This window comes from Nesoenas mayeri, assembly GCF_963082525.1.
Source record: "Nesoenas mayeri genome assembly, chromosome: 18".
NCBI lineage: Eukaryota > Metazoa > Chordata > Aves > Columbiformes > Columbidae > Nesoenas > Nesoenas mayeri.
In genome coordinates this window covers 2423338-2441548 of record NC_137566.1, presented here as the reverse complement: position 1 = coordinate 2441548, position 18211 = coordinate 2423338, and the positions used below count along the sequence as shown (strand labels likewise).

The window sequence follows — 18211 nt, the reverse complement described above, 5'->3', positions numbered from 1 at the left end:
AGGAGCTGAACCCTGCATTTTACTGCACCTGATGCAATCGTGCTGCAATCTGTTGTCCAAGGCCATCAGCAAGGAGGGGACAAACCTCCACGCTCAGCTGTGAGCAGCGGGGCCCCAGCTCTGGGCATGGGGGCTGCCGGCAGCAGAGCCAGGAGGTCTCCCCCGTGGCAGCGCCAGCCCTGGCAGCAGCTCCTCCTGCCCTGGTGGGAAACTGAGGCACAGGGGCCGAGGTTGCCATCACCAGGGAGCTCTGGTGGTGCTGTATGGGGCTCTGATTGCTGAGCCACGCTCCTTCCAGGCTGAATGGCCCTTCCTGGGGCTCTGCTGTGGTTGTTCCCCTCAGGAATGACCTATAGCCACGTGTCTTTCCCCCATGAGCTGGGTGCTGAGACGCTCCTGCGAGCCAGGGCGGTGCAGGCAGGGGTGAGTGCTGGCTCCCACTGGTGGCACCTCCGGGTCCCCAGGGCCAGCTGGGGAAGGGCTGGGTAGAGGCAGCTGTGAGCTCAGGGAAGCAGCCAGGCTCTGTGCTGGCCTGGGCACCCTCCCAAAGCAGCGACCGCACAGACCGCACGTGGCAGCGGGAGCACAGGGCTGCCAGGCTGCTGGGCAGGCTGAGTGCCCGCTCCTGCCATCGGCACGGCCCTGGGGACTGCCCCGCCAGGTCCCCGCGGCTGGGCTGGAGCCCCAGCTTTTGGCAAAGGCAGCTCAGCCAGCTGCAGGCCCAGGCTGTCCTGCATGTACTCCTGCCCGTCCCTGTCTCCTCTCCCAGCCTGTCCCAAGTCTCCAGACAGTCAGAATTTTGTTCTGAATTTGAAGTCCCAACAGTTTTATGGCTAGATGCCTGCAGTCCTATGGATCCCTGCCTGCTGCATCTCACCATTGCCTGGGTGCATCACGACCTATTTATACCTTTCCTGCCTTGAGGTTTGCTCTTTCCATCCCATTTTCACTGCCCCCCAACACAGCTGCCCTCCCTGGCCAGGGTGCACCCTGCTGCCAGCCCAGGCTGTGCACCCAAAGGCTCTCCCACTGCTCCTTATGCTCAGAAACTGTTTCTCCCTGTGGTTAGACACGACGCAGCCTGGGCAGCTGGCACAGCACCCCTGGCAAAGGTACCACCCTCTCCCCAAGGACTGGCAATATCACCGGTTCGGCAGAAGAAGTGGCCTTTCCCTTGCCCAGCCAATGTGTGCCACTGGCCCATGTGAGCTGGCCCCAACCCAGTCAGGGTGGCACCCACATCTTGCCATGGCTGGAAAAGGGCATTGAAGAAGGAGTTTCAGCGGGCAAAAGCAACTGAAGGTCTCCTGGGGACACACAGCTGCCAGCTCGACGCCTGTGATGCTGGTGGTGGTGCCAGGCAGCAGGACCGTGGGTGACCTGTCCCAGCTCTGCCATAAACCCCGCTGCGGGGCTGGGAAGCTGATAACAGCGGGGCTGAAGTCCAACACGAGGCAGGTCCTGGGGAGCAGATTCCAGCCCCAGGCTGGCGACGTGGCCTCCCCCACCAGACCCGTGCCTCTCCCAGCTCTGTTTTGCTATTGCCGGAGGCTGGGATGGCGGAGCAGACGGTGCTGGTCCTCCTGCTGCTGGGTGAGCTCTCTGCCTACGTGGGGGTCATGCTGCGGGGAGGGAAGGGACACGGTGCTGGCTGCTCCGTTTGTCCCTCCCCAGTGTGGGGTCCCATGGGAATCACTGGCTTCCCCACCTCAGGGGCTGCACTGCTGGGGGGATCGGGGCAGATCCAGCCCAGCAAAACCCTCCTCTGGGCTCCACTGGTGAAGGTCAGACGGGATCACCTGGAATCAGCGAGTGCTGGAGCTGCCAGCACTCGGGCTGGGTATCACCAATGGCTTTGGGAGGTGGGGGGTGCCAGGGCAGTGCGGGAGATCCTGTCCAAGGGACAATGCCACTGAGAGCTCAGCACTCCCCCTAGCAGGGTCCCAAACTGGGAAGACCAGACAAGTGTCACCTGCCCTGGGCACCATGCCTAGATCCTTGCAGAGTTTTCAGCCTCATTGTCTCTCCCATAGCCAGCACCGTCCTCCCCGCTGAGTCCTTGGTTGTCAACAGCTGCAGCAGCGTGGCTGAGCAGCTCTGCAACTTCGTCTGTGACTGCAGTGACTGCTCAGACGAGAACCAGTGCGGTGAGTGCCCGGCCCTGCCCCGCGCCCCAGCCCTGCACCTGGGGCAGAGCGGTGATGGGGCTGCAGGCATAGGGGTGCAGGTCCCTGGTGGGGCTGCAGGTCCCCAAGGTGGGTGCTGGTCCCTGGGGTAGATCCAGCCCTGCCCTGACACCCCATCTGCCCATCCTCAGGGTACCTGCGGGACTCGGCGGTGCTGGGTACCCCTTTCACCTGTGATTTTGAGGAGGGCGACTGCGGCTGGCAGGACGTGAGCACCTCGGTGTTCAGATGGGTGCGGGGTCGGGCCAGCCTGGCCACCTGGGGCACGGGGCCCCACTCAGACCACACCATGGGCACCGACCTGGGTAAGTGGGAGCTGCTTGGCTGGTGAGTGGGCTCTGGGCATCCATAGCACTGTACCTCTGGGCTGTGGGTGCTGGCACAGCCATCGCGTTGGCGTGCGGGGGCTGAAGCAGTCCCACGGCAGGGCAGGCGCAGTGCCGGCCGCAGCTCTGGTGCCATCCCACAGGGCTGCAGCCCCTGCCCCGCTCTCTGCTCTCCCCAGGGTGGTTCATGGTGACGGAGTCGCCCCCGGCAAAGACCAAAGCCATGGCCTGGCTCAGGTCACCGGTGATGCGGGATGCAGCTGCCACCTGCACGATCAGGGCCTGGTACCACCTCTCGGGAAGCGGTGAGGGCTCCCATGGCCGGGCTTTGGGGCACAGGGAAGCAACGATGGGGTCAGTGGGGAGGGGCTTGGCCGTCTGCCCCCACAGCAGGGAAGGCGCCACCGGCACTGCCAGACAGGTCCTTGCCATCCCGCTCACCTCTTCCAGGCTCCACAGGCAGAGCTGGTGGGACCCAGGGGTCTCAGGTCCAATCCCCAGAGCTCAGCTTGTCCCTGTGGGGGGTGCTCAGTGCTGAGGGCCACGTTTTGGGGCTCCCCACAGGGCTCACCCAGCTGGAGCAGCCGGTGCTGCGCCTGGCCATGGCACACGGGGACGAGGTGGTGGGGCTGTGGCAGAGCCCCGAGCGCGGAGTCGAGGGCTGGCACCAGCTGGTTGCCTACCCAGGCCGGATTGCGGGGCAGTTCCAGGTGAGACAGGACCGTGTTAGTACCTGGACACCCCCCACCGTGATCTGGGGCCAGAGGAGCCATGCGATGCAGCAGAAGCCCAGGATGCCCGGGTGGCTCAGGCAGATGCTGAGCTCGTGCCATCTGTGGCATCTTGCCGGCAGCTCATCTTCTCCCTGACACAACCCCCGGCCTGCGGGGCAGAGCTGGCACTCGACGACATCGTCTTCAGGAACTGTGGCTTACAGGGTGAGTTCCTCATCGCTGGGATGAGAAGTGAGCCAGGATTCCCAGGGAAACTGGTCTGGGCATTGAAGCCGGGGGAACGCCGCTGCTGCCCACTGTGTCTTGGGTGCGCCTGCCTGGCCAGGGCACAGGGCGGGTAGCAAAAGCCTTTTCCCTTGAGCAACCCAGGGAAGGCTGTGGGGGGAGCCCAGCACATGCTGGGGTCCCCACAGGCTGGCCGGGTGCTGATGGTGTGTCCCACCGCCCCAGAGCCCGGGCAGCAGGTCTGTGCGGAGGAGAGACGCTGCCGCCGGGGCTCCTGCCTGGCACAGCACCGCTTCTGCGACGGCACCGACGACTGCGGGGACGGCTCGGACGAGGACGCAGAGCGGTGCAGTGAGCATCCCTGGCCCCAGGGCGGTCCTGCCCAGTGGCCCCCAACTGCATGAATGGGCTGAGGGTCTGCCCTGGTAGGGGCCACCCCCACTCTACCCCATAGCTCTGCAGCCAGAGGGGCAAAATCAACCTGAGGGCTTTGTGGAGGGGTCAGCCTCCACAGGAGCCTCCCTGGGTCACTCTGCTGTCCCTGCCTCCCTGCAGAGTCCTTCAGGCACTGCTCCTTTGAGGAAGGGCTCTGCAGCTGGCAGGTGGAGGTCGCGCAGCCGATGTGGGAGAGGAACACGAGCCTGAACCTGGGGACCAGCTACGGCATCCCCACCCGGGACCACAGCAGTAACAGCAGGGCAGGTACGTGGCCAAGCACCAGCCAGGGGGCCCCAGAACTGGTCCCAGGGCACCACGGGCTCCCGGCTGGTTGCCCCTCCAGCTGCTGGGGCAACACAGCCCTGGGCTCGGCTTATCGCTGTGCTGAGAAAACAGCAACTTGCGTCCGCACACCCAACCCGGCCCCACTCAGCCCCTTGCCGGCATCTCCTGTAGGTTTTTTCCTCCACGTGGGCAGCGCCTCGGCCACAGGGGCTGGCAGCACCGCCCGCCTCAGCAGCTCCGCTTTGAAGGCCAACAAATCCTGCTCTGTGAGTCACGGCCAGGACCCCATGTCACAGCCCCTGTGGGCATGGCGGTAATGGGGGGCTGTGGGGATCCCTGCATGGGACTGGGGTTGTGTTTGGCCCTTTGCTAGACATGGGCAGCATGTTTTGGGGAGAGGTTTGGTGGCATCTTCAGTGCCAGCTGGGACCTCTGAGCTCCTCCAGCCCCACCACTGTGAGCATCCCGAGGGGTGGCAGCCAAGCTGTGGGGTTCAAGGTGGTGCGTGTCTCTGCCCTGAGGCTTCAGGTCTCGCTCATCCCCCTCCCCCCACCCCCAGCTCGTGCTGTACTGCCACCTCCATGGCTCAGCCACCAGCAGCCTCAGCATCTCCTACGTGACCAACTCCACCAAGCACCTGGTGAGGGAGAGGACAGGAGACCTGGGCAACTTCTGGGTCCGGGAGAGAGTGGACTTCAACGTGACAGAGAGCTTCAAGGTGGCTGGCACTGTGCTGGGGCGAGGGGTGCTGGGCCACCCCACGGAGGGCACAGGGCTACCCCCAGTATGCACCCATGAGACCAGGGGTAGGGGTTGAACTGGGAACCAGATGCCAGAGCTGGGCCTCCTGGTGCTGGCATGTGTCACCTTCACGTCCCTGTGCCCACACCTCCAATCCCTGTACCAGCCCCCCGGCCCAGGGACCACCCCACTGGAAAGGGCAGGGGAGAGATGCCGTCATCCGTCCCATGTCACCCCATGCCTTCCCACTGTCCTGTCTGCTGTCTCCCATGGCCACCCACACAACCCGATCCCCTCCCAGCTGGCCCTGGAGGACACCCCAATGGCACCTGGTGGCCTCCTGAGGGCACACAGCACCCTGGGCAGCTGCGTGGATGTGTGCAGGGGCAGCACCATCACCTGAAGCCCCCATGAACCTGTCAGCCCCCACACGCACCCCTGCCAGCCGCGGTGTCGCCCCTGTCCCCCCAAGCCCCTGCCTTGGGGACCGTGTTGGCCGATCATGGCAGCTGGGCTTCCCTGGTCCTGCGGCTCCCCTGTGTCCCCCCATGTTGACATAGCCGGCGTGGTGCTTCCCTGCAGGTGCTGATCGAGGGGATGGCCAGTGGCACAGGGACCGTGGCCATCGATGACCTGATCCTGTCTCCGGGCTGTGTGTGGGATCAGGGTGAGCTGGGGGGCGACCATTCCCCATCCCTGCTCCTGCACAGGCAGAGCTCCCCAGGTGTCCTGTGCCCATGGCACGTCTCTAAAGGACCCACTGCAGGGTCTGCCTGTCCCACTGCTCATCATGATGACCACCAGGGGCACAGCATGGCAAGCACTTGCCCGGGTTGCCTCGTGTCCTCGTCCCGTAGCTGTGACACCCCCCCACCCCTCCACCCCAAAACCTTCTGCCCTGAGCCACGTCACACAGGGCAGCTCCCACCGCCCCCCTTGGTCCCCTTCATCTGGTGGCAGTGGGCAGGGCTGGGGGACATGACAGCTAGGGAGATGGTAAGGGACAGGGGACATCAGGAGGGGCTGTGGCTATGAGGAGTGACACTGCTGGGCCCTCTCACCACCGCTCTCCACCCCGGGGTGTTTCGCCATCAGAGGAGGCTTCAACCACACTGCCGAGCCGGGCGGGTGCTGGCCCCTGTGCAGCTGGGGAGGTGCCCTGTGACAGCGGGGGCTGCATCGACGCAGAGCTGGCCTGTGACTTCGCCGAGACGTGCGCTGACGGCTCGGATGAGAAGCGCTGCGGTGAGAGCCGCGGGCAGGCAGCCGGCTCCCCAGGAGCCAGGCAGCAGAGGGGACCGGGACAGGGTGACTCACGCACCCCTTGGCTGGCACGGCCGGGGGAGGTGGGTGCCCGTGCAGTCCCCGGGCGGTGTGCTGGCCCAGCGGCGCTGAGCCTGGGCTTTTGCAGGAGCAACCACCTCCGAGTTGGGGGCCGAGGGCTGGCACGACGTCAGCGTGGGGCAGCTGCGCTGGGCTGTGCAGAGGGCCACCGAGCCCGCCAACACCGCCCTCACCGGTGAGGCCATTCCCTGCACCGAGAAGATGCTCTTTGGTCCCCAGCCCCATGGGGGCTCCCAGTGTGCAGTGACCCCCTGCTCCTGCCCAGCCAGGGTGGGTGGGTGGCACCGAGGGAAGGGTGGGGGTGATGCCCAGGCAGGGTGCTGGGCTGGGGTGCTGCCAGGGGTGCAAGGCCCCTACCTTGACCTCTCAGGCTGTTTCTGTGCCCAGGGGATTTCCTGATCATCCAGGCAGGAGAAGGACAGATGGTGGCTCCTGCAAAGGCACGCACGCCTCTCCTGGGCCCCTCGGGCCCTGCCTGCGCCATGGAGATGAGCTACCACATCCACAGCGGCCCCCAAGGTACCCCCTGCCCAGCCCCGGGCAGAGCCCCCGTGCCTTCCCAGCTTCTCAGCACCTCCTGGCCCTGCTCTGTCCCATCACACCATCCTGGAGCTGAGGTGTCCCTGTACCCATAACTGTCCCCATCCCTGTCCCCTGTGGCTGTGGGTTGGGTGGGGGCCGGGCCCCAGGGGGCTCTCATCCTGCGACTGGGGACTGCTGGTCCCCACAGCCTCCGCACCGCCTCTCCTGCCCAGGCTTCCTGGCTGTCAGCGTCACAGATCACAGCACTGGCACCAGACACCTGGCCTGGTACACACAAGGGCACGATGGCATGGCCAGGGGACACGTCCATGTCCCACTGGGGGAGAGGACCCGGCCCTTCCAGGTGCACCCAGGGGCACAGGGACCAGCCTGGTTGGCTGGTTGGTCAGTGCTGGCGCTGCCAGGCACCCCAGAGCTCAGTGCCACCGCGCTGTCCCCAGGTCGAGCTGCTGGGGCTGCTGGATTTGCAGGACTCGGCGACTGCCGGCATTGACAATGTGACGTTCGTACAGTGCCACCCCAATGTGGTGCCCCCAGGGGCTGCAGGTATGGCCAGGGACCTGTGGGCAAGGAGGGCAGGCACAGGCAGAACGGGACCCCAGCCCGCTGCCCGCAGAGGTGGATGCTGCTCCCACAGGGGCTGCCTGGTGACTGTCACCCTGTCTTCAGCCCAGGGACAGGACCATGGTGCAGAAGCCCCGGGGCTGGGGCCAAGCACACATCCTGGCCTGGGGAAGCTGCATGGTGTGATATTGGGGAGTGGGGTGAGGGAGCAGAGAGAAAGGGCCATTTTGAGAATCTGCTTGCTTTTGGGGTGCCTTATCCCCTCTCCCTGGCTGCGGCTGCCACTCTCCCATCAGAGCTGTCCTGCAACTTCGAGAAAGGCATGTGCGGCTGGTACCAGGATCCATCCAGTGACTTCCAGTGGGTGCGCAGCACAGGGCAGGGGCAGGGCTCCGACCACACCACTGGCTCGGGTAAGGAGCTGGCTCCCCACCCGCGGGCCTCAGGCAGCCCCGGGGACCCCGCAGCCTCCTGTCCCCAGGGCCCGGACGTTCCCTGCGCACTCCAGGCAGCCCCATGCCTGTGGGGTGAGCTCGGCTGGGGCAGCCCAGAGGCACCTGCATCCAGGCCCAGGTACAGCTGGGGGCACCGGTATCCATGTCCCCTCCACTCTGGCTGTCCCCAACACTCAGGCTACTTCTTGGCCGCGGATCCCTCTGCGCTGTGGAACCACGGGCAGCGGGCACAGCTCGTCACCTACTGGCAGGAGCCCATGGCCACCCCACACTGCCTCTCCTTCTGGTACCGCCTGGCCGGCCCGCAGATTGGTACACAGCCCCATGGCACCCTCTGGGAGCGCCCCAGCCTGGCTCTGCTCCCCTGGGCCAGTGGGTCCCCGAGTGGCTCAGGATGTTGCCCAATGCTCCCCTTTGCTCAGGGACCCTGAATCTCAAGCTGCGGCTGGAGGGAGAGGAGGAGACAGTGCTGTGGACCCAGCGTGGCACCCAGGGCAGCATCTGGCACCGGGGACGGGCGACACTGCCCGCCACGGGCCAGCGGCAGTACCGGGTGAGGGCCAGGTCCCCCTGTGCCACCAGGTGCCAGTGAGGCTGTTTGACGCCTCTGTCTCGGTGGCAGGTGGCCTTCGAGGCCCTGCGTGACGGGTTCCTGGGTGACATGGCGCTGGATGATGTGGCGTTGACAGCGGGGCCCTGTGGGGCCGATCTCTCCTGCTCCTTCGAGGCAGACGCCTGCGGGCTGGCAGCCAGCGGGCAGCACTCCTGGCTGCGGCAGAGCAACGGCACCGGCACCACCGCTGGCCCCCCCGTCGACCACACCACGGGCACCGCCACAGGTACGGGCAGCTCTGGGAGAGCCCTGCCTGCCCCGAGCGGTCTGCCTGTCCTCCCTGCCCTGCCTGCAAACTGCCCTGCCTGTGCCGAGCGGTCTGCCTGCTCTCCTTGCCTGCCCTGCCTGCAAACTGCCCTGCCTGCGCCGAGGGGTCTGCCTGCTCTCCCTGCCTGCCCTGCCCACCATGTGCACAGGGCACCCCTGTATGGGGTTCCCCACTGCTGGGGCTCCCAAAACCCAGGTTTTCCCAATCTTGGGGGGCTACCCAGCCCCAGCGGTGTCTGGCTGCCCCCAGCAGGGCTGGGTGGGGGTCACAGCGCGGGGGCTTCTCTCCCTCCAGGCCATTACATGGTGGTGAGCACGGGCAGGGCCTCCCTGCCGGCCGGGCACACGGCCGCACTCACGTCCCAGCCGTACCAGCCCTCCGCGCCCGCTCAGTGCCTGGCCTTCTGGTACCAGCTGAGCGCCGGGACCCCAGGTGAGTGCCGAGACCCCAGGTGAGTGCCACCACCCCCTGTGAGGCCCCAGGGCACCTCTGGGCAGGTGGGAGTCCCCCACTGCATTGGCCCAGGACCCCTCTCCATGGCGGGTGCCCTGGGCAGGCTCCCTCGACGTCTTTGTGGAGCAGAGCGGGGTGCGGAGGAAGGTGATGAGTGTGAGAGCCATGGAGGGGGACGCCTGGCACCGCGGCCACGTCACTGTCCAGCCGGATGGGGATTGGCAGGTGAGACAGGACAGGGCGCCAGGGACCTCACATCATAGAATCATAGAATAATTTCAGTTGGAAGATCCCTCAGGATCATCAAGTCCAACCATAACCCAACTCCAGCACTAACCCGTGTCCCTGAGAACCTCATCGAAACGCCTTTCAAACCCCTCCAGGGATGGTGACTCCAGCACTGCCCTGGGCAGCCTGTTCCAATGCCCCACAGCCCTTTGGGGAAGAAATTGTTCCCCAGATCCAACCTCAACCTCCCCTGGCGCAACTTGAGGCCGTTTCGTCTGCTCCTGGCGCTTGTTCCTGGGGAGCAGAGCCCGACCCCCCTGGCTCCAAGCTCCTTTCAGGCAGTTCAGAGATCAGAAGGTCTCCCTTCAGCTCCTGTTCTCCAGCTGAACCCCCAGGTCCCTCAGCCGCTCCATCACATTGTGCTCCAGCCCCTCACCAGCTCCGGTCCCTTCTCTCCACTCTCTCTAGCATTTCAATGTCCTTCTTATGATGAGGGGCCCAAAACCGAATAAAAGGAAAAGCAGCCAAAACCACCAGGGAGGGATGAGGCTGGGGGTGCCGAGGGGAGGGTGGCAGCCACCAGCCTCAGCGTGCCACCCTGAATACCGTCTGGCAGGTGATATTTGAGGCAGTAGGAGCTGGGAGTGACCATGGGTACATGGCGCTGGACGATCTGCACGTGTCGGATGGAGTCTGCCCCGAGCCGGGTGAGAGCTGACACCACAGGGGTGCTGCGGACTGGCTGGGAGGGACAGGGCACCCATGGAGGCACCTGGCCATGGGGGTGAGGACAGCCTATCCCATCCATCACGGCTCTGCCATGGCCGCTGGGCACCGAGCTCCTGCCCTGAGCTTGGCCTGGCCAAAATCTAGGTGCAGTGGGGAGGGGGCTGAGGGTTCCCCCCTGGATGCCCTGTCTCCCACCGGGTGGAGCAGGGCAGTGGGTGCCTGCAGCTCTGGGTGTATCACAGGCCCCCCTTTCCTCCCAGCGTCCTGTGACTTCGAGCAGGACATGTGCGGCTGGAGCAGCCCTGCGGACCCCCGCCTGCACAGCTTCGCCTGGGGCTGGAAGAGTGGGATCCCCCTTGCCAAGTACCCCGGCCCCGAGCAGGATCACACCCTGGGCACAAGCGCTGGTAGGAGACACCCACCCCTCCCACAGCACCCTGGCATGGCTGGGAGGACAAGGAGGAGGATCCCCCATGAATGTGTCCCTGCTCAGTGCGTCCCGGGGGGCCTAGCTCCACAGTGTCCCCATTCCCTCCTTGCCCTAGAGGGACAACTCAGTCCCAAAGGCAGTGAGGAGCGGAGCCAGGGTTGCAACCCTCAGGGCATTGCTCTGGGCAGTTTGTGGGGGAGCAAGACACATGGGCCGGGCTGCAGGACAGGGGGACACCCTGTGCTCTGTCCCTACCCATCCAGGTCACTACGTGCACTTCGACACTGGTGTGCTGGGCACTGGGGGCACCACTGCCCGGCTGGAGAGCCAGCACCTGCCTGCTGCTGCCGACGCCTGCCTGCGGTTCTGGTACCACATGGACATCCCAGAGCACCTCGGTAATAGCAGCAGGGAGGAGGTGCTGTCCGGGGAAGGGCATCATGAGCCCAGAATGGGAATGGGGCTTGGTCAGGAGCTGCCACCCCCCTCCCCTGGCTCCTGGGGGACTATGGGTGGCTGTTGATGCCGGGCACCTGTCCCCCTCCACCTGGCAGCTTGCGGGGAGCTGCGGGTGATGCTGCAGAGCGCGGCAGGGCAGCGAACGGTGTGGAGCATGGCAGGGCACCGGAGCCGGGGCTGGCAGAGTGGTGTGGTGCCCGTGCAGAGCCCCAGCGAGTTCCAGGTGAGTGGGGCGGCTTGGGGTGCAGGGCGCCCTTCAGGAGTGTGGGGTGCCCTCCATGTGCATCACCCCCCACACCCCATCTTCCCCCACAGATCGTCTTTGAAATCACCACACGGAGGTGGCCAATGGAGGGGACAGTGGCACTGGATGACATAATTTACAGCACCGGAGGGAGCTGCCATTCCAGACTGGACATGCTGGTAGAAGGTGTGTGGCCAGTTCTGGCTGTGACCTCAGAAAGGTCAATTTGGTGCTGCTCAAGGTGTTGGTGCTGCGGCTGGAGCCGGTTCTCCTGGGCCTGGCAGCATCTCCTCTCCCTGCAGAGAAACCCTCCGGCAGCTTTGTGGCAGAGGTGGTGCTCAGCCTTCTCCTGGCCATCGTCATCCTGGCACTGGTGGCCACCGGCAGCTGGTACTGGCTGAAGCGGCGAGTGCTGGCGAGTGGGCAGCCAGCAGAGAGCAACGCTCCCCAGGGCTTCGACAACATCACTTTTCGAGATGTAAGGACAGGGGCTAAGGGCTCCTGCTTGCGCCCAACCACGCCAGAACAGCGTGTTCCTAAAAGCTCAGCAAATCCCAGCAGCCTCCCCCTGAGCTCACACTTTGGCAACAAGTCAGGGAGGTGCAAAGGGCTCGGCCTCTTATCTGGTTGCCAGTGAACGAGTGACCTGGAGCTGCAGGACTGACCTAGAAACGCTGCTGGTGCCATCAGGCAGCTGCTCCAGAAAGAGCTGAGGCTGCGATCCTCCTCCCCAGAGGCCTGCGGGGAGCGGGTCACGCAAACATTGCTCATCCTCCTCAGCCAGCAACTCAAAACCCTGAGAGGCAGCTCCAGCTGCGGTTTCCTTTGGCAGGTTTGGTGCCACGTTGTCCCCAGCAGAGCCACCAGCCCCAGGACTGACCCACAAGGGGCCGTAGAGCTCCCCGGGTGTGTGGAGGGTTGGTTCCTCTGCCGGGGTCACGAAGCGCCGGCACACGGGTTCTTCCCTCTGCAGCTTGGAAGGATTCCTCGTGTTTCAAATTAGACACAGCCCCTGTTTGCTGTAACCAATTCCCGGTCACCCTTTCTTTACAGGACAAGGTCATTATATCTCCAATGACAAAAGACGGGGATGAGAACTGAAATCCTAAGGCAGCAGCAGGCGCTGCGTGCCGACCCGCGCGAGGCGCACAGGGCAGAGATGGTCACACCAGCAGCCCTCACACTCCAGCAGCCGCTCCGGCTCTCGGCATCGGGGAGCAGCCGCGGGTGCTCGCCCGAGGGACGTGCCGCTGGTCCTGCTGCCTCCAAGCGCTCGGGAAAAGCAACGTTGTCTTTTGTAACATGAACTTTCTGCACCGAAACACCGTGTGCCCGTGCTTTCACAGGAGCAGGAGTTTTTTGCAGCGGGCACCCCACTGGCTCTAGGAGGCGAAGGGCACAGTCCTGGGTCCTGGGCTGCAGATCAGTGGGTGCTACATGGAGCATGAGCGCCTTCCCATGTGCAGGATGAAGCACAAGAGCTCCCAGGGAACAGTGTCCCCTGGGGAGGACACCCAGGTGGGGTTTGGGGGTGGCTGGGAGGGCAGGGGGGGCACTACACAGCAGGGAGCAGCCCGAACCCCACTGCAGAGGCACCAATGAGCCGCAGGACTGTCCCCACGCATTGCAAGGGCATAATTTGCATTTAGATGTCATTGGGAAAATGACAATGTTCCTGAAGTGCAAGCCGAGCTCAGGCACCCACACTGCACCCAGCGCCAGCCTCAGCCCAGGACCCTCTCAGCCCACAGCCTTCAAAACTGCATTGAAAACCAGGCAACGCTCAGCAGCCGCGGGCCAAGGCGGCCAGTCCAGCCTGTGCCCTGCCCATCCCCAGGGGCTCATCCCTCCTGCCCCCCGGCCTGCCCGTCCTCCCCTGCCGCAGAGAACTCTCCCCTCAGCTCTGTCCCCCTTCAGCTACACCACAGTCGAGCACCACCCCATGGCCCAGCAGCGCGTCCTGGCAGCGCCCAGCAGGAACCACCCCCAGCACCACCGCGCTCCCGCAGGGCTGCGGCTTCATCCAAACACCCCAGCGTCTCCACATCCCTCGTGCTCTGTAGAGCTCCCCAGAGAATCCACTTGCCTCTGCAGAACATAAACCCACAGTATTGATTTCATTTCGGGGCTGCAAGCCAGAGCTGCAGCCCTGAGCGCCAGCACGGAGCAGAGCGGGGCCCTCGCCCCGAGCTCCGGGCAGTCCCGCTGCGGCAGCGCCAGTCCTGCCCAACCACAAACATTTACTACCATGGTGAACATGTAGCAACTACCCCGTGCAACTGAAGGGTATCAAACTTTATTATAGATCTCTTTAAAACAGGCTGGAAGGAACGAACAAAAATGTCATCATGATGCAGTGACTGAGTCACCATTTCAAATGCAGACGCTGACCAACCCCCAACTCTCCCTAATTATTTATATATAATATTTCCCACCCATCCCCAGAATTGCTCCAATTAAATGACCACATTTCAGACCAGCCCAAGTGTCTTAAAATTAGCTGCTTAGATTCTAACCACCAAGACACACATGTTTTCTGGCAAATCAGACGCGGTATTTTGGGAGATTTAGTTCTTCAATCTCTGGGAAGGAGGAAGGAAAAACAAAAATCAGGAAAATTGCTTCTTTAAGGTTGCCTTTTTACAGCAGGTACAGATTCGGCAGATTTCCCCCCCAAAGCAAGTCTGAAACCCTCTTGTTCAGCTTGGCAATACGAAGAGAGACTCTGGTGGTCAAGGAGAACCGGCCAGGGGACATCAGTCTGAACAAACTGATTTCGAGGCTTTGTTGTCATTTCCCTTTGGGGCCGGTTTCCAGCGGTTTTCCAATGTCCTTCCCACGCAGTTTAAGGCCTGGATTAAGACAAAGGAGACAACCACCATCAGCTGCCATCCGCACTCAGTCACTCACCCAATAACTTTATTTCCACAAGTTTTTTGCTATAAGGAAGAGAACATCCGAAAAAGAGGGCAGGGGAACTGGAGCTGGGGAGAATCCTGCTTTAGTTTCTAGGAGCATCAGACTAATTTCAGAAAAGATCCAATTCTTGCTTGTGCACTGTCGTCCTAGAAAAGGGCATCCGAACGGGCCTGGGAGAGCAACATCAACACCAGCGGCTGCAAGACACCTTCCCAAGTACAACCAGGTGTTCGTGGGTCCCAGTATCTCACAGATTTTGAGGGCAGCGTGCAGGGCTGGGCCCAGCGCACGGCCCAGAGCAAGAAGATGAAAACCAAAGGAGAACAAGAGCTCCAAGTTCTGGTTTCAGTCAGCAGATCCAAGTTTTATCAGAAGATGGCTTAACGACACCGCACCCACGATAAGCTACAGCCAGCAACTCCTCCTGATGTGGAAAATGTAACTTAAACCAAAACGTCCCTCCTGAAAGCATTGATGGTATTTTTGAAGTCTCCTTTCTGAACTTACCAATGGCTCTTTCGATCTTGCCCATAACCTGGTTATTGGGGATTGCTCTTCCTGATTCGTAGTCAGCAATAACTTGTGGTTTTTCATTGATTTTCTAAAAAGAGAGAAGGCATCTCAAACACCGGCTCCATACACTGCAAAGTACTCACACAGATAATTAACAGCACCTAATTATGACAGAATCAGAAGACAAAGTGCTACTTCCAGGCTTACTCCACCACTATCGCCTCCCTTGGCTATGTGAGTGTCGCAGTGAAGGTGACACCACCCTGGACAGGCTTCTGCTTTCCTCGGCCCCCAGGAGGAGCAGTAATGCTCTGGATCGCTGTTGCTTAAGACAGCAGCGAGTTTCTGAACACTGCGGAGGCCCAGCGGTACAAAGACCCTCATGTCAGTGCTGAGCGGACGGGAGGAGAAGGAAAAACAAAACCAAAACAGCCTCCTACCAGCTCAGCAGCTGCAGCAACGCTGTCTCCAAGCAGGTGTTCAAGAGCTGTACAGATAAACCCCTAAAACACTTCCTACATAGCTAATGCTGCCCGGAGATCAGAGTTCACCAAACTCCCTGCTCATGACACCGTCCCACTGCAGCTGCCCACGAGGGGCCAGCAAAGGTTTCCACCTTCGCTGGAGGCGCCTGAGCCTGCTCAGGACGGGAGGGCAGCAGCCAGCGTGCCGTACTCACCGTGGCCAAGTCCTTCTGCGTCATGCCCTTGCTCTGCCGGCCCTGCTGGATCACTTTGCCCACCTCCAGCGGAACCCTGTCATGGTGCAGCTCCTCTGTTTCTCGGTCGAGCTTGGCCGTGTTCTTTGTAATAAAGTGTTGTTTGTTCTGGCCTGCCGCCCCTATCATTCAAAGCAAGAACAAAAAAACAAAGACAAACAAAACAAGGCTCAGAGCTGTGCCAAAATGTATCAAAGTGCTTTTTCTAAGCACTCAGCTGCCCAGGATCCCAGGGAGCGTTCAAGATTTCAACATGCCAACACCAGTGCTGATCGCAAGCACATCAGAGAACACGTTAACGCTCTTAATGCTGATGTGTAAACACAGCCATGCAGAGCTCTCCCCTTCCCTCACTTCTCAACTTCACTCCGGATAGGCAAGATGTTGCTATTGCTTGGGGATTTCACATTTAAACTTCCCTCCAGACACACATTTGTGCTACAGCGTGGGGGGGTTAATATCTGAACCTCTATCTTGTTTGCTCAGGTATAAGGCAGCATGAATAAATGGCGTTTAATCAATTTTCTGATGCATTTTCTAAGTAAACTCTAACCGTACTTAGCTTTGCGGAAAGCCTGTGGTTCAAAAACATGCTATTTGTTTTGTCTCATTTTAGCTGCAGTATTTAAGCCCTAGTTTGAATTCTTCCTCTCACGTTGGCCTCTGACATCCAGTCTCTTGATAAAGCTGACTAAGGTTGTTCAAAGATCATCTATTTATTTATTTCCAACCGTCATAATCTCCTTCCTATGGTGAGAGAACCTGAGAACTTACATCAGACAGGAAGCAAAGAGCAACGTCACAGGAAGCAGTCATAGAAACCCCATAGCATATGTTACCAACAAGAGAAATAAGCTGCAAAAATCAGGATTTAAAGTTTTGTGATGGTGAAGGCTCTTCTAAGAGCTCTGCGGCCTCAAGAATACGCGTGTTCTTGTTGACGTTTTTCTTTCTGTTTGCTCTGGCACCAGCTGAAGTTCAGCTCCGGGCAACCAGGCGCTCAGAGCCGGTTACAGGGGAGTGCTCCCCGGCCCCGGCCGCTCCCCCGGCCCGGCGCACCTGCCGGTTCTCGGCTTCACGCGGCCCCGCTCAGAGCGACCTTCGCCTTGGCCGGGGTGCTGCCTCCTGCCCCCAGCACCAGGCGGCCGCCCGCAGGAGCGGCCCGGGGGCGGCCTGTGGCCGGGCTGGGAGCGCCCCTGGGGAACGGTGCCGCCGGGCCGAGCTGCCCGGGCCTCGCCCCCCCGCCCCGCCGCAGCCCGGCCGGGGATACCCACACTTCTTGGAGGTCTCCACGTCCTCTCCGCGCCGCTGGGCCGCCAAGATCGCCTGGGGGAGGAAAGGGGCCAAGGTGAGCGCTGCGCTCCCCGGAGCCGCCCCGTCAGCAGCACCAGGCCCTGGCCACGGGCCCACCCGGGCCTCGGCCGCAGAGCTCGCCCGGGCCTCGGCCACGCCAGGCCCGAGCCTCCGCGCCGCTCGCCGCCGCGGATCGCCCGCTGACCTGCTTGGACTTGGCCTGGGCCGCGCTCGGGCCCTTCTTGCGCAGCACCGTGACCGTGTCCCAGTCGCTCTCCGCCATGGCCCCGCACCGGCCCCGCCCGCCGCGCGCCTCTGCCCGGGGCCGCGCCCGCCGCTCAGGGGGGCGTGGCCCAACGCCCGGTCCCCGGGAGGCGGGGCCCGCCGCCGCGCCCGCCGATAGGGCAGCACTCACGCCCTTCAGGAAAAATGGCCTCTCATTAGCGGGGAGGGCTCTTACAGGGCGGGGCCTCGGGTTGCTCAGTAGGCTTCTGCATAATAGCGCTCCAGGCGTGACGCACTTGTTCGGAATAGGCGCAGAAACAGAGCAATCAAGCTGGCTCGCTCTCCGATTGGCTAGTGTACACGGCAGGCTGGAGGCGGGCGGGCACGCTTCTGCGCGCGCTGAGAGGCTGCTGTCGGTGCCAATCACCCCCGGCCAAGAAGGGATTGGCTTATCTCTCGGTGCTGTCGTAATCGCTGACTAATGGCCGCGCTCAGCTGGGCGGAGCCAGGCACGTGCCGTGGCGGCGGTGAGCGGTGCTGCGGTGGTGACGTCAGCGCGGGCCGGTGCTCCCGGCGTCCTCGGTTCCGGTTCCCGCACGGCCCTGGGGCTGAGGACCCGCCCGGGCGGGAGAGCGGCCTGGGGCCCTCCCGCCTGCCCGTCCCGCAGCGCGGCCTTGCGGCGGGGCGGGGGGTTTCTGCTGCCCGCGGTGGGTAACGCGGGTGGTTGCTGGAAGGTTGCGGGGGTTCCGTTCGGGCCTCTCGCAAGGCGGAGCAGGAGTCCCGCTCCCCGGGCAGCCCCTGCTCCCCGCGGGGCGGCCGCTCGGTGCCGGTGACCGGGCACGCTGCCCCCGCGGCGGGCGCGGCGCTTCGGCTGCTCGGCGGAAAAACCCACCCGTTTGTGTCCGGTTCGCAGGATCCCGCGCAGGGCCGTGGGAGAGGGAGGCGCGGCCTCTGAGCGCAGCAGCGGCCCCTGCGCGCCGCTCCGGGACGGGATAAACCCGCTCGGCTCTGCGGCTGAGTCACTCGAAAAGCTCCGCAGTAAAGGCAGGCGAACCCGACCCTCGCTCTCTGGTTTCTGAACTCAGGGGCGTGGGAGGGGGGACGGGAGCTCAAAACCCTTGGCGCTGTTTTTGCAGGTCCTCACAGCAAAGCGCAGGGGGCAGCTCGGTTCCAGGTTACGGGGAATCGGGCTTTGCGCAGAAACGGGGCACCGGGAGAGCGGGGGGGGTTTCCCTCTGCACAGTCGGTCTGTGGCTTTGTCACCACGACCTGCTGGAC

At 62.9% G+C, this 18211-nt stretch overlaps 2 protein-coding genes across 2 annotated transcripts; one reads left to right on the top strand and one right to left on the bottom strand.

Annotated features, from left to right (window-relative positions):
• Nucleotides 1-1556: 1556 nt before the first annotated feature.
• On the top strand, nt 1557-12366 carry MAMDC4 (MAM domain containing 4; the record flags this gene model as incomplete). The annotated part of the gene is made up of 29 exons (XM_080355732.1): nt 1557-1593; nt 2034-2147; nt 2318-2491; nt 2692-2817; nt 3077-3222; nt 3366-3450; nt 3697-3822; nt 4027-4173; nt 4366-4460; nt 4754-4912; nt 5518-5602; nt 6031-6180; nt 6347-6454; nt 6667-6798; nt 7035-7165; nt 7263-7368; nt 7683-7799; nt 8019-8153; nt 8264-8394; nt 8464-8680; nt 9017-9154; nt 9279-9400; nt 10020-10110; nt 10393-10539; nt 10826-10960; nt 11117-11244; nt 11337-11451; nt 11568-11743; nt 12319-12366. The coding sequence occupies 29 exons, from the start codon at nt 1557-1559 to the stop codon at nt 12364-12366; spliced, it is 3621 nt and encodes a 1206-aa protein (XP_080211858.1).
• A 1173-nt stretch (nt 12367-13539) lies between these two features.
• On the bottom strand, nt 13540-17073 carry EDF1 (endothelial differentiation related factor 1). Its single transcript, XM_080355993.1, has 5 exons — nt 16914-17073; nt 16690-16741; nt 15377-15537; nt 14692-14785; nt 13540-14117 (listed from the first exon to the last, which is right to left on the bottom strand). Exons 1-5 carry the CDS (start codon nt 16989-16991, stop codon nt 14056-14058), a joined length of 447 nt encoding a protein of 148 aa, XP_080212119.1. The 5' UTR covers nt 16992-17073; the 3' UTR covers nt 13540-14055.
• Nucleotides 17074-18211: the final 1138 nt, after the last annotated feature.

What these genes read in the sequence shown, in the direction of transcription:
- EDF1 (XM_080355993.1), bottom strand. Translation starts at nt 16,991, where the DNA reads ATGGCGGAGAGCGACTGGGACACGGTCACGGTGCTGCGCAAGAAGGGC. An exon ending in CGTGGAGACCTCCAAGAAGT is followed by an intron (nt 15,538 to 16,689) that starts GTGGGTATCCCC and finishes TTTGAATGATAG; the next exon opens with GGGCGGCAGGCCAGAACAAA. An exon ending in CGCAGAAGGACTTGGCCACG is followed by an intron (nt 14,786 to 15,376) that starts GTGAGTACGGCA and finishes CTCTCTTTTTAG; the next exon opens with AAAATCAATGAAAAACCACA.